This window comes from Pseudophryne corroboree, chromosome 10 (genome assembly GCF_028390025.1).
Source record: "Pseudophryne corroboree isolate aPseCor3 chromosome 10, aPseCor3.hap2, whole genome shotgun sequence".
In the NCBI taxonomy this organism is placed as follows: Eukaryota; Metazoa; Chordata; class Amphibia; order Anura; family Myobatrachidae; genus Pseudophryne; species Pseudophryne corroboree.
The window spans coordinates 19,109,040-19,124,343 of NC_086453.1; the positions used below are offsets into that span (position 1 = coordinate 19,109,040).

Sequence of the window (15,304 nt, forward strand, 5' to 3'; positions counted from 1 at the left end):
CACCCTCTCACACTGCGTGCCTCTCCTCTGTATACATCTTCTTACACTGGGTACCCCTCCTCTGTATACACCCTCTCACACTGCATGCCCCTCCTCTGTATACACCCTCTCACACTGCGTACCCCTCCCCTGTATACACCCTCTCACACTGCGTACCCCTCCTCTGTATAAACCCTCTGACACTGCGTACCCTTACTCTGTATACACCCTCTCACACTGCATACCTCTCCTCTGTATACACCCTCTCACACTGCGTACCCTTCCCCTGTGTGCACTCTCTCACACTGCATACCCCTCCTCTGTATACACCCTCTAACTCTGCAAACTCCTCCTCTGTATACACCCTCTCACTCTGCGTACCCCTTCCCTGTATACACCCTCTCACACTGTGTACCCCTCCTCTGTATACACCCTCTCACACTGCGTACCCCTCCTCTGTATGCACCCTCTTACACTGCGTACCCCTCCCCTGTGTACACCCTCACACTGCGTACCCTTACTCTGTATACACCCTCTCACACTGCGTACCCCTCCTCTGTATACACCCTCTCACACTGCTTACCCCTCCTCTGTATACACCCTCTCACACTGCATACCTCTCCTCTTTATACACCCTCTCACACTGCGTACCTCTCCTCTTTATACACCCTCTCACACTTCGTACCTCTCCTCTGTATACACCCTCTCACACTGCATACCCTTACTCTGTATACACCCTCTCACACTGCGTAACCCCTCCCATGTGTGTAACCTCTCCCACTGTGTACCCCTCCTCTGTATACACCCTCTCACACTGCGCACCCCTCCCCTGTATACACCCTCTCACACTGCGTACCTCTCCTCTGTATACACCCTCTCACACTGCATACTCCTCCTCTGTATACACCCTTTCACACTGCGCACCCCTCCTCTGTATACACCCTCTCACACTGCGTACCTCTCCTCTGTATACACCCTCTCACACTTCGTGCCTCTCCTTTGTATACACCCTCTCACACTGCATACCCCTCCTCTGTATACACCCTCTCACACTGCTTACCCCTCCTCTGTATACACCCTCTCACACTACATACCTCTCCTCTTTATACACCCTCTCACACTGCGTACCTCTCCTCTTTATACACACTCTCACACTTCGTACCTCTCCTCTGTATACACCCTCTCACACTGCATACCCTTACTCTGTATACACCCTCTCACACTGCGTAACCCCTCCCATGTGTGTAACCTCTCACACTGCATACCCCTCTTCTGTATACACCCTCTCACACTGCATACCCCTCCTCTGTATGCACCCTCTCACACCGCGTACCCCTCCCCTGTATACACCCTCTCACACTGCGTACCCTTACTCTGTATACACCCTCTCACACTGCGTAATTCCTACCCTGTGTGTACCCTCTCACACTGCGTACCCCTCCTCTGTTTACACCCTCTCACACTGCATACCCCTCCTCTGTTTACTCCCTCTCACACTGCGTACCCCTCCTCTGTATGCACCCTCTCATACCGCGTACCCCTCCCCTGTATACACCCTCTCACACTGCGTACCCTTACTCTGTATACACCCTCTCACACTGCGTAATTCCTACCCTGTGTGTACCCTCTCACACTGCATACCCCTCCTCTGTTTACACCCTCTCACACTGCGTACCCCTCCTCTGTATGCACCCTCTCACACTGCGTACCCCTCCCCTGTATGCACCCTCTCACACTGCGTACCCCTCCCCTGTATACACCCTCTCACACTGCATACCCTCCCCTGTATACACCCTCTCACACTGCGTACCCTTCCTCTGTATACACCCTCTCACACTGCGTACCCCTCCCCTGTATACACCCTCTCACACTGCGTACCTCTCCACTGTATACACCCTCTCACACTGCATACCCCTCCTCTGTATACACCCTCTCACACTGCGCACCCCTCCTCTTTATACACCCTCTCACACTGCGTGCCCCTTCCCCTTATACACCCTCTCAAACTACGTACCCCTCCTATATGTGTGCCCTCTCACACTGCATACCCCTCCTCTGTATACACCCTCTCACACTGCGTACCCCTCCTCTGTATACACCCTCTCACACTGCTTACCCCTCCTCTGTATACACCCTCTCACACTGCGTACCCCTCCTCTTTATACACCCTCTCACACTTTGTGCCTCTCCTCTGTATACACCCTCTCACACTGGGTACCCCTCCTCTGTATACACCCTCTCACACTGCGTACCCTTACTCTGTATACACTCTCTCACACTGCGTACCCCTCCCCCTTATACACCCTCTCACACTGCGTACCCCTCACCTGTATACACCCTCTCACACTGCATACCCCTACACTGTATACACCCTCTCACACTGCGTACCCCTCCTCTGTATGCACCCTCTCACACTGCGTACCCCTACACTGTATACACCCTCTCACACTGCGTACCCCTCACCTGTATACACCCTCTCACACTGCATACCTCTCCTCTGTATACACCCTCTCACACTGCATACCCCTCCTCTGTATACACCCTCTCACACTGCGTACCCCTACACTGTATACACCCTCTCACACTGCGTACCCCTCCTCTGTATACACCCTCTCACACTGCGTACCCCTCCCCTGTATACACCCTCTCACACTGCGTACCCCTCCCCTGTATACACCCTCTCACACTGCATACCCTCCCCTGTATACACCCTCTCACACTGCGTACCCTTACTCTGTATACACCCTCTCACACTGCATACCCCTCCCCTGTATACACTCTCTCACACTGCGTACCCCTCCCCCTTATACACCCTCTCACACTGTGTACCCCTCCCCCTTATACACCCTCTCACACTGCGTACCCCTCCCCTGTATACACCATCTCACTCTGCGTACCCCTCCCCCTTATACACCCTCTCACACTGCATACCCCTCCTCTGTATACACCCTCTCACACTGCGTACCCCTCCTCTGTATGCACCCTCTCACACTGCGTACCCCTCCTCTGTATGCACCCTCTCACACTGCGTACCTCTCCTCTGTATACACCCTCTCACACTGCGTGCCTCTCTGTATACACCCTCTCACACTGGGTACTCCTCCTCTGTATACACCCTCTCACACTACATACCCCTCCTCTGTATACACCCTCTCACACTGCGTGCCTCTCTGTATACACCCTCTCACACTGCGTGCCTCTCCTCTGTATACATCCTCTCACACTGGGTACTCCTCCTCTGTATACACCCTCTCACACTACATACCCCTCCTCTGTATACACCCTCTCACACTGCGTGCCTCTCCTCTGTATACATCCTCTCACACTGCGTACCCCTCCTCTGTATACACCCTCTCACACTGCGTGCCTCTCTGTATACACCCTCTCACACTGCGTGCCTCTCTGTATACACCCTCTCACACTGCGTGCCTCTCCTCTGTATACATCCTCTCACACTGCGTACCCCTCCTCTGTATACACCCTCTTACACTGCGTACCCCTCCTCTGTATACACCCTCTCACACTGCGTACCCCTCCTCTGTATACACCCTCTCACACTGTGTACCCCTCCCCTGTATACACCCTCTCACACTGCGTACCCCTCCTCTGTATACACCCTCTCACACTGCATACCCCTCCTCTGTATACACCCTCTCACACTGCATACCCCTCCACTGTATACACCCTCACACTGCGTACCCCTCCTCTGTATACACCCTCTCACACTGCATACCCCTCCCCTGTATACACCCTCTCACACTGCATACCCTCCCCTGTATACACCCTCTCACACTGCGTACCCCTCCCCTGTATACACCCTCTCACACTGCATACCCTCCCCTGTATACACCCTCTCACACTGCGTACCCTTCCTCTGTATACACCCTCTCACACTGCGTACCCTTCCTCTGTATACACCCTCTCACACTGCATACCCCTCCCCTGTATACACTCTCTCACACTGCGTACCCCTCCCCCTTATACACTCTCTCACACTGCGTACCCCTCCCCCTTATACACCCTCTCACACTGTGTACCCCTCCCCCTTATACACCCTCTCACACTGCATACCCCTCCTCTGTATGCACCCTCTTACACTGGGTACTCCTCCTCTGTATACACCCTCTCACACTACGTACCCCTCCTCTGTATACACCCTCTTACACTGCGTACCCCTCCCCTGTATACACCCTCTCACACTGCGTACCCCTCCTCTGTATACACCCTCTCACACTGCGTACCCCTCCTCTGTATACACCCTCTCACACTGCGTACCCTTACTCTGTATACACCCTCTCACACTGCGTACCCCTCCTCTGTATACACCCTCTCACACTGCGTACCCCTCCTCTGTATACACCCTCTCACACTGTGTACCCCTCCCCTGTATACACCCTCTCACAGTGCGTACCCCTCCTCTGTATACACCCTCTCACACTGCATACCCCTCCTCTGTATACACCCTCTCACACTGCATACCCCTCCACTGTATACACCCTCACACTGCGTACCCCTCCTCTGTATACACCCTCTCACACTGCATACCCCTCCCCTGTATACACCCTCTCACACTGCATACCCTCCCCTGTATACACCCTCTCACACTGCGTACCCCTCCCCTGTATACACCCTCTCACACTGCATACCCTCCCCTGTATACACCCTCTCACACTGCGTACCCTTCCTCTGTATACACCCTCTCACACTGCGTACCCTTCCTCTGTATACACCCTCTCACACTGCATACCCCTCCCCTGTATACACTCTCTCACACTGCGTACCCCTCCCCCTTATACACCCTCTCACACTGTGTACCCCTCCCCCTTATACACCCTCTCACACTGCATACCCCTCCTCTGTATGCACCCTCTTACACTGGGTACTCCTCCTCTGTATACACCCTCTCACACTACGTACCCCTCCTCTGTATACACCCTCTTACACTGCGTACCCCTCCCCTGTATACACCCTCTCACACTGCGTACCCCTCCTCTGTATACACCCTCTCACACTGCGTACCCCTCCTCTGTATACACCCTCTCACACTGCGTACCCTTACTCTGTATACACCCTCTCACACTGCGTACCCCTCCTCTGTATACACCCTCTCACACTGCGTACCCCTCCCCTGTACACACCCTCTCACACTGTGTACCCCTCCCCCTTATACACCCTCTCACACTGCGTACCCCTCCCCTGTATACACCATCTCACTCTGCGCACCCCTCTCCCTTATACACCCTCTCACACTGCGTACCCCTCCTCTGTATGCACCCTCTTACACTGCATACCCCTCCCCTGTATACACCCTCTCACACTGCGTACTCCTCCTCTGTATACACCCTCTCACACTGCGTACACCTCCTTTGTATACACCCTCTCACACTGTGTACCCCTCCCCTGTATACACCCTCTCACACTGCATATCCCTCCCCCTTATACACCCTCTCACACTGCGTACCCCTCCCTCTTATACACCCTCTCACACTGCGTACCCCTCTCCTGTATACACCATCTCACTCTGCATACCTCTCCTCTTTATACACCCTCTCACACTGCGTACCCCTCCTCTGTGTGCACCCTCTCACCACCGTCCCATCCGGTCTTTTGCTGCTCTGCATCCACCTTCTCATCCAGTCTTCTCCTGCTTTGCATCCACTGTCTCATCTGATCTTCTCCTGCTCTGCATCCACCATCTCATCTGGTCTTCTCCTGCTTTGTATCCACCATCTCATCTGGTCTTCTCCTGCTCTGCATCCACCATTCATCTGGTCTTCTCCTGCTTTGTATCCACCATCTCATCTGGTCTTCTCCTGCTCTGCATCCACCATCTCATCTGGTCTTCTCCTGCTTTGTATCCACCATCTCATATGGTCTTCTCCTGCTCTGCTTCCACCATCTCATCTGGTCTTCTCGTGCTCTGCATCCACCGTCTCATCCATTCTTTTCCTACTCTCCATCCACCGTCACATACGGTCTTCTCATGCTGTGCATACTTCATCTGAGCTGTGTCCATTCCATAATTCACCCTAGTTTTCTGTTCTTGTCCCTCTAGGGTCGCTCCTGGTCTGTATTACGGAGTTATGAGGATTTTCAGGTCTTGGACTCCAATCTTCACCGCTGTATTTTTGACCGACGTTTCTCTCAGTTGCTTGAACTGCCCCCTCGCTGTGAGCTGCCCTCCCAGGGACTGGTAAGTGCATATGATTAGAGTACAAGATGATGTGGAATAAAGCTTGCTGAATTATACCTAATCGTCATGCCATGCCCTCAGCTCCTGGCCCCACTACTCTCTCGCTATTTGAAAGCTCTTTCTGGAATTGTGGACAGTAACATCAACTGTGGCCCTATACTCAACTGGATGGAGGTAGGAGACCGACCCACTCCCTACTGATGTTATACACCTTTCATCAGCCCATACAATTTCCACATTGATGTCTTTAATGCAACATACAAATTGATGACCTATTACTAAGAGTCCTGAATTGGCCCTCACATACTTATGTTCCATTCATGTTGATGACTGAACCAATATGGATTATAAAGTAGACTATCAATTGATGTAATCCAGGACATCACTGGTGTGGGTCTGGATTAAAAGATCAACAGTATTTAAATAGACAGCCAGTAGGTCAACATCAGATGTTAGATGGTCAAAGGTCAACAGTTCTATGGTCGACATGGAGTTAGGTTGACAAGGTCAAAAGGTCAACACGTGTTTTGTGTTATTTCAACCCTAAACCTATCTCTAGCCTTAGTGCCTAATCCTAACCGTCCCCTTCTACAGCTTAACCCTAACCCTCCCCAAAGTGCCTAACCCTAATCTCTAACCCGAAAAATCAAGTCGACCATATGCATGTCAAACTTTTGGCCCTGTCTACCTTTTGACCCTGTCAACATAAGTTCACTGGTTACCAGCCCGTCAAAATTACAGAGCATTAATGTCAGCGCCGATGGCTGTACGCACCCAAACAAAGCAACACTTGAATTGCTCCATCGGGCGCCATCTAGTGGCCGCCACTGTGCAAAACCCATTCTCCTCATAGATGTGAGGAGCCGCATTAGCCTTTTATTATATAGGACGTCCACCATTGAACTGCAACCTTTTGACCCTGTTGACCTATTGACTGCCGACCTGTCAATCACCTGGTGTCAACCTATTGACTGTATCTATTTTCTGACAGTCTTCCATCCGGATACTGTCTGGTTTGAGGCATGCATATAACATAGTAGAAGATGAGCATAATGCTCACCCCACCAGTCATGATTAAGAGATGAAGCTAAGCTGTTATAGGCTGTGGTTTGGGTAGCTCTGGGTGGATTGGTGCTTCTCCCCAAATTGCGAGTGTTGTTGGATATGAAAATCCTCTAACCCTAATTAATTCCCTTCATTTCTCCCGTTGTTGTGTATAACATTGAATTCCACAGAGAGTGATTAATTCACTATGATCATTGTTATTTTCTGTGCTCTAGATTGATAATCATGGTAACCGTCTTCTAGTCAATGAAGAGGCTTCGATCAACGTGCCGGCCATCGCGGCAGCCCATGTTATTAAACGTTACACCGCACAAGCTCCTGATGAGCTTTCCTTCGAGGTAAGAGACTCAGGCCTGCCACAATCTCTCTATCTCTCTCTCCCCCGCCCCCTCCCATTGGGTTCCCTCAGCATCTTGGGAGCCCTTGGCCACCATTCCCTCCACCTGATTCTGGATTTTGGTAGATTCGGCAGCTATGTAAGTATAGATAGTGGCCAAAGATTGACGCACCTGGATTACATTAATATTTTGTCAACAAATCATCCCCCTGGCATGTGAGATTCTACCTAAAGCGGTAATATTATATAACAGCCCCCCCCCTCCCCCCACCCCCTCCTTGTTGACTCATGGAAGTGTCAACTTTATTATAATTTATTGTCATATAAAGGCTATTTTATTTAATACAGTAAGTTATTTGTCACCATTTTAAAGACAGAATGCCACCACTGCTTTTACCTAATTCTGTGCGGAGGAACGCGTTGTGGTAAAGGAAGTTCACTCTGAATGGATAATAATATCTAGAGATGTGCGGGGACTCCTTGTTTTGATTCTAATTCATCATCATATTTTGACAAATCCACCTGCAAGTGTTTTGGTTCGGATTCGGGTTTTGGTTCGGTTTGAGATCGAGAATCATTGATAAAAAAAATCTATAAAAACAGCTGAAAATCATGTAATTTTTGCAATCCAAAACGAGACATTTGGGTTTAAGATCCAAATTTCCGAACCACAGGGAAGTTTGAAACCGGGACCCGGTTCAGATCGGATCTCCTTGGGGAATCCGGACCGGGTTTTGATTCAGTTCGGATCCACAAAATTCGGATGGATTCGAATTTCTGGAGAACCGATCTCTAGTAATATCTAGTTTATTTTTTATTATTAATTTTTTTTTAATGCCCATTGTGTTCTGTATTTTATGTTTAATTACTTATTTTTCCACTCTGGAAAGGTTGGAGATATTGTGTCAGTCATTGACATGCCACCTCGGGAAGACACCAGCTGGTGGAGAGGAAAACACAGCTTTCAGGTGAGTCCAGCAAGGTTATGACCTACTGACGATACACTTGAGAGAGACAGAACCATGCTACCTGTGTAGGGGTACCCAGGGGCACTGAGAGGGTGGGACGTGGGTACAAAGTGCTTGGAGTACAACAGTGGTGATTATACTGAGGGCAAATGGGGCTCTTGCCCAATCTTTCTGGACCAGTATCTTCCTATTGGTCAGCATGGGTACTCCAGTCTAGTCGGTGTACGTGGCCAGAGATTCATCTTGACCGCCCTGGTGATGTTCACAGCAGGTACAAGCCGAGCCTATGAAATGCGTGCACGTAGATTGCCAAGATGCCCAGTACTCCATTCTAAATGGGCACATCCTGCTTCCATGTTGAAAGTGGGCCAAATGCCCATCACTTACATGCTTTTGGGTGGCATCAATGACTATGCCTCATCAAATTTAGTCCATTTCTACCTTAAATGGGAAATGTTCTTGAATGAACATGTGTAAAGTGCACCTGCTGCTCAAACATAGTGGAGGCGGCCATTTTGTGTGACAAAGGATTGTTGCAGCCAGTGATTCCACTTGGAACCAGTGAGGCACATGTTGCATTCCTCTCTACCCATGACTTATGGTTCAGACAACAAAATGGCTGCCTCCTCAGTTGAGGTTGCATGTGTACCATCCAGTTGAGGTTGCATGTGGCCGTTTTTGGGGCGTGCATATGACGTCAGCTGAGTTCATGTTCGTAGAGAAACATGGCTCCTGCGTTGCTACTGCTGTGTCCAGTCTGCGTGACCATAGGGCAACTCTAACAATCTGTGCTCCTCGTTCTTGTATATAGCATGTGTACGCAGTTGCGAATGAGTTGCGATGGCTCCGGTAGGCATCTATCATCTTTTCTGGGCGGCTGCTTCACTTGCTAAGCAGTTCCGAAGCCTAAAATATCGCAAATGCAATTGCCTACAAACATGAATTAGGCCGTAAGACGAGTGTGTATAGGTTCCTTTTACCTTATCTGGGACCTAGAAGAAAGTACAGGGTTGGTTTAATGGCCCGTATAAACGTCAGGTCACATAATTTCCTCTTTGGAAGATGTTCCTGACCATACCAGGTCAGGAACATCTTCCAAAGAGGAAATTTAGCATCCCAATAGACGAGACGCCGGTGGTCATGTGATTGAAGCTGGATCCCGACAGTTGACAACCCGCAGGTAAGTATTGGGGACACTGTTAGAGTTAGGGCTCAGGGTGGGGATTAGGGTTAGGCACTAGGAGGGGGTTTAGGGTTGGGCACTGTGGTGGTGGTCAGCCCTAGCCACCAACCCCCGAGGGTTAGCGTTTGGGTAGGAGAGTGGGGGTAAAAGTACTTACCTCCTCCGACGTCGGGATCTTCAGTGTTGGGATGCCGGTGTCGCTCAAGTGACCGCCGACACCCTGACAACCGAGATCACTTACTGAACCCCCTGACCTGATGAGGTGTGTCCACCGTGAGGTCCAGATTTTACAATGTGAGTCTGTTTCTTCCTAGGTGGGGTTCTTCCCCAGCGAGTGCGTGCAGCTTATCACAGACAGTAAGAACCCCTCCCCGGCTGCAGGTACCATGAATTGATGTCATTATGTATGGGAGGTGCTTGGTGGTGTGTGTTCCAAGACCATTACCGTGACCGCTTATCTCACCTGCCGCAACGCTTGTTGTACAGCTGGGTAGGGGGGGGAAGGCTGCTGCGCCAGTGGCTCTGTGTGCCGGTTCAGTGCTCCGTGTTGTGCCTGATGACTTCTGCCAGTGGCTCTGTGTGCCGGTTCAGTGCTCCGTGTTGTGCCTGATGACTTCTGCCAGTGGCTCTGTGTGCCGGTTCAGTGCTCCGTGTTGTGCCTGATGACTTCTGCCAGTGGCTCTGTGTGCCGGTTCAGTGCTCCGTGTTGTGCCTGATGACTTCTGCCAGTGGCTCGCTGTATACAGTATCTGAGCTTTGTTCGTACATTGGTTTCCCTGCGGCACTTTCTGTCATTAGTTTTCCCTGTTCATTGCTCTTCGCGGTGTCTCTTTGCACAAGTCTGAGCGGTTTTACATCTTGAAGGGACGCACCATAGCAGAGAATAGAGGAGATCACAGTTCCTGGAAGAAGTTACCTGCAAGAATGGAGTTTTTTGTTTTATTTTTTAATTAATTGCAGTTATTCAGAGCTTAAAGGGTTATATAATAAATAATATAGTATTTATAGTGCTATTACTTGTAGTATTCTCTTTCTAGATTTTCAGTTGTTGAGGCTTGGACAACCTGTCTTCCTGAGTTTAGCAGGGCATGCTGGGAGTTGTAGTTCCGCTACTGTAAACATTCCACAGCCTTTGGGGGTAATTCAGACCTGATCGCTCGCTAGCGTTTTTTTGCAGCGCTGCGATCAGGTCAGAACTGCGCATGCATATGCACCGCAATGCTTATATTGTGTTCAAAGATATACTACGGTCAGTAAGCACTAAGGAGGGTGCAATTTAGCTGACACTTCTGGCAGCAAGTGACTTGTCTATCGATACAGTATATTGGGGACATGTACTAAGCTTTGGAAAGAGATGGAGAGAGATAAAGTACCAGCCAGTCCGCTCTTAACTGCCATGTTACAGTCAGTGTTTGAAAAAATGACAGTTAGTAGCTGATTGGTCTGTACTTTATCACTCTCCAAGGCTTCGCACATCTGCCCCTGTATGGTGTGAGATGCGGCTGTCAAGTAAAATTAACTTAAAATTACCAGGGAGTGTATTTTATTTCCGGCTGTCTACGCTTTAGCCGGCAGTCTCCTAAGTGCGCGCGTTAGCTCTCTCGCAGGAAGCTGTCTCCCGCTGTGTGCTGGATGCACAGTATGTAGCAGTCTCTCTTTGCAGGCTGACCCTTAGGCTGTCTGTGTGTGTGTGTGCGGCTTGGCCTTGCTGTCTTTGCACCTGTGTTACCTGTCTGTCTGTTCACAGAAGGTGATGTAAAATTGGCCATCACATCTCCACATGGCTCCAACTCTCCCAGACCAGGTGAGATCTCTCATATGTCTAAACCCGCATCTCATACACCAGTCTGCCAGTGTCTCTTCCAGTCTTCTCCCACACTGTCTGTCTCTCCCCTCATTCTCTCTCTCTTTTTCTCCCCAGTCTGCCGGCGGCACGGGAAGCTTGCGGGGTTATTGCGCAGTTTCATGGCTTCCCGGCCCAGCAAGCAACGTCTGCGTCAACGTGGCATCCTGAGGGAGAGGGTGTTTGGGACTGACTTGGGCGAGCACTTGCTGGATTCTGGGGAAGAAGGTGAGACAGCTGAACCGTGCTCTCTCAAATTAGATCTTTAATAAATCACTGAACCCCTGGTGGATCAACCAAATCTATTTGAAGTGTTCGTTGCACCTAATAGGGCTTTGTTGCAGAAAATATGGGGGAGATTTATCAAATCTCGGAGAGAGATAAAGTGGAAACAATCAGCTTCTGTCAGTGTACTAACACATGCTGTAAAGTGACAGTTGGAAGAAGATTGGTTGGTACTTTGGGGGTCATTCCGACCCGATCGCTCGCTGCAGTTTATCGCAGTGCAGCGATCGGGTCGGATCTGCGCATGCGCCGGCGCCGCAGTGCGGCTGAAGGTCGTTGTATTGTAGCGATCGCCTCTGCCTGATTGACAGGCAGAGGCGGTCGCTGGGCGGGAGGGGGCTTAGCCACCGTTTAGGGGGCACGGTCCGGCCAACACAGGCGTGGCCGGACCATTGGGGGGGCGGGCCTCGGCGGCTGCATGACGTCACACGCAGTCGCTGTGACCCGGGCAGCGAGGAGGCTCTCCCTGCCAGTTGCAGGAGTTGCGCTGGCCAGGAGTTACTCCTGAAATGCTACGGGGAGGGGGGGGGAGGCGGCACTGACATGCGGGGCGGACTAGCCCTGTGCTGGGTGTCCACCCGCATGTCTGAGTGCCTGATCGTAGCTGTGCTAATACGATCAGCTTGGAATGACCCTCCATTATCTCTTCCAGATATGATAAATCTCCCTCTAAGTCTGATAAGACATTCCACCCCAAAAGAAGTTTTAAAACTCAGAATATTGAAGCCTGTCCAATCATTTTAAATTGGAGATTCGGAAGCTCCCTCCAAAAAAAATTGAAATAGCATTGGGAAGAAAATCCCATAGGTGTACATAATAGGATAGGGGGTTCTTCCGATAGCACAGTATAGTAATATTGCAAATTAGTGTTTGCCCGCAGCTTTGCTCGTGTGGATGTCTGTTATTTCCCAGCGGAACTAATTTTACAAAGACAGTAGTGCCATATAATATTGTGATGTATATTTTATATTGTACACACTGATCACAAAATGTATTTGTAAACAATATTTGCAATTTTTCCTTCAGAGATTAACACAATAAGATGCTCGTGAGCAAGTCACGTGCAGCTGCCCACGGGAGAAGCAGCTGGTCCTGAGATCTATGCCTGTAGCCCTGAGTGTTTTTTGGGGTGTGCAATATATGTATATACTACATATATATGTCAAGCGTCTATGTTTTTCCTTTTTTGCTTCTCTCACTGATGTCTCATCGAGAACATACATACCTCAGTCTCTTTCTAGGTCACTAAGCTATACAATAGTGAAAACGCCATCCAAATTCATCTAGTAGTTTTTGCGTGATGCCGAAACGAACAGACAGACAAAAATTCTGAAAATATTTTTTTCCGTCTCCATAGTTCATAAGCAGTCCCTAGAAGAGTATATTTAAAAAAAAAAATTGCTATATACAGACACAACCCTTCCAGTTTTATTATATGTAGTTAATGATGGAATAGTCTCTTATCCCTTCCAATAATTTCCTTACAAGTCTGAGAGTTAGATCAAATTTCTCCAGCTCTCTATATAAAAGCGCCGTCATAAAATAGTAATGGAAGATTTTAGAGACTTGTGTTTCACCGTATCTACAAATAATGTTCTAAAAAACAAACTGAAAAAGCCATATGAATTAACTATGGTGGAAAATAGGGCATAGAATTCCCTGATGGAAACTGAATTATTCATTAACGAATCTGCCCATAAAGTTAATGGAATAGTAGTTGGAGACCAAAATGATATTTTAGATGGCAAAAAAAGTATTACATGTTTTTTAAGCTCTAACCTACTTTGGAGTATTTTACCCAGTTGTGTGTTTTTCTACATGCATGGCAAAGAATATTATTTTTTTAACTTAATGTATTAACTTGGCTGGATTATGGCGGGTATTCATTTAGCTCTGACAATTTTGGAGTTATTGAATTCACCCCCCTGCGTATTCAATTGCGGGCCATTTTTGCCCATTTTTAAGGCATTTTCGCCAATGCCTTTTCACTTATTTCTTTTCATGTGAAAAGGCATTGGCGAAAAATGCCTCAAAATTGATGAAAACGGCCCGCGTTTTCTCCGGCGCAGGTGCGAAACACGCGGATTCATTGATGCTTTTTGCGCTCCTGCTGAATTTTACGCCTAGGTGATAAAACGGCCCTAATTTAATACCCCCCTAGGTATGTTTCCTATTGCATTGTATTATATGGGCCTACTTTTATTTAGAAGTGTGCGGTATTTTATATATGTATATTGGATATAAAGTATTGGCGCTTTAGGGGATAAGTCACCAATAAACGGTTGGTGTTCTGTGACTGTACTTTATAATAGCTACTATGGCAGGGCCTTGCAACTGTTTCATATGCGCTCCTGAGGAAGTTGCCTGTAGGCTAGGAAACGCGTTAGTTGGGTTTTGATACATTTATTTTTCAATTAGTGGAGAATTCACACATATGGCAGCTAACCAGTCACTGCCGCGCTCAGCGCACACAGCGAGACTGCAAGGCTCACTGGTTTCCCTGATGATCAGACTTGTTCCGGAGTTAAACATCTCTCATGGGGCTGTTAGTGCTGTGCAACTGGGGCACATCGTCCCTAATCGCCGTTACATCACTGCTCCAATTACGCCTCCGGGACAGCAGCGTGTTGCAAGGAGAAGCCATTTGTTTTGCTGCTAGTGGCTGTCTCTTTCTTCGGCATACCGGCTGGTAGTCTCAACACATTTTCCGTACAGGCTTCTTGTGTAACATGATGGGGAGAGATTAATCAAAGCTTGGAGAGAGATAAATTACCAACCAATCAGCTCCTGCCGTTTTTCAAACACATCCCGTGACATGAGAAGCCATTTGTTTTGCTGCTAGGGGCTGTCTCTTTCTTCGGCATACCGGCTGGTAGTCTCAACACATTTCCCGTACAGGCTTCTTGTGTAACATGATGGGGAGAGATTAATCAAAGCTTGGAGAGAGATAAATTACCAACCAATCAGCTCCTGCCATTTTTCAAACACATCCCGTGACATGACCGTTAGGAACTGATTGTCTGGTACTTTAGCTCTCTCTCCAAGCTTTGGTAGATTTCCCCCATAATATATGTTTATATCTGTCACTTTTTGAAGTACTCTGCGCCTCCTCTGAAGTGTTACGTGTTCTAGACCCGTGTAAGGGGGTGGCCCTGTGCTACTTAAATATCTACAGCTCTTTCGAGTCATCAGGTCAACGAGTATAACTAAAGGGCCCTAAACACCTGGCGATATCTGCGATTTTGACAAACAACGATATTATCGTTGCCTGATTTTTTTTCATCAACAAATTTTTCATACACACTGGACGATATCGATGGCCGATTTGGACGATATGACAGTATATTACATCTATATCGTCCAAATTGGCTTGCATGTATAAACGATGATCGACCAACACTTAACGATTGTGGGGACGTCTAATAAGTTGAATATCATTGCTTTTTTTTTA

General features: G+C 48.7%; 1 protein-coding gene across 5 annotated transcripts in view; it reads left to right on the top strand.

Annotated features, from left to right (window-relative positions):
* The window catches only part of ARHGAP33 (Rho GTPase activating protein 33), a 153,462-nt gene that overhangs the window by 118,588 nt on the left and 19,570 nt on the right, over positions 1–15,304 (top strand). For 4 of the 5 annotated variants that reach the window (XM_063942197.1, XM_063942193.1, XM_063942195.1 and 1 more), the window contains 7 exons: positions 6,035–6,172; positions 6,254–6,346; positions 7,453–7,575; positions 8,465–8,542; positions 10,040–10,106; positions 11,473–11,529; positions 11,647–11,796. In XM_063942197.1, the coding sequence (XP_063798267.1) occupies positions 6,035–6,172; positions 6,254–6,346; positions 7,453–7,575; positions 8,465–8,542; positions 10,040–10,106; positions 11,473–11,529; positions 11,647–11,796 (706 nt within the window). The remainder of the gene's footprint in view (positions 1–6,034; positions 6,173–6,253; positions 6,347–7,452; positions 7,576–8,464; positions 8,543–10,039; positions 10,107–11,472; positions 11,530–11,646; positions 11,797–15,304) is intronic. The other variant, XM_063942194.1, reaches the window with a different exon arrangement.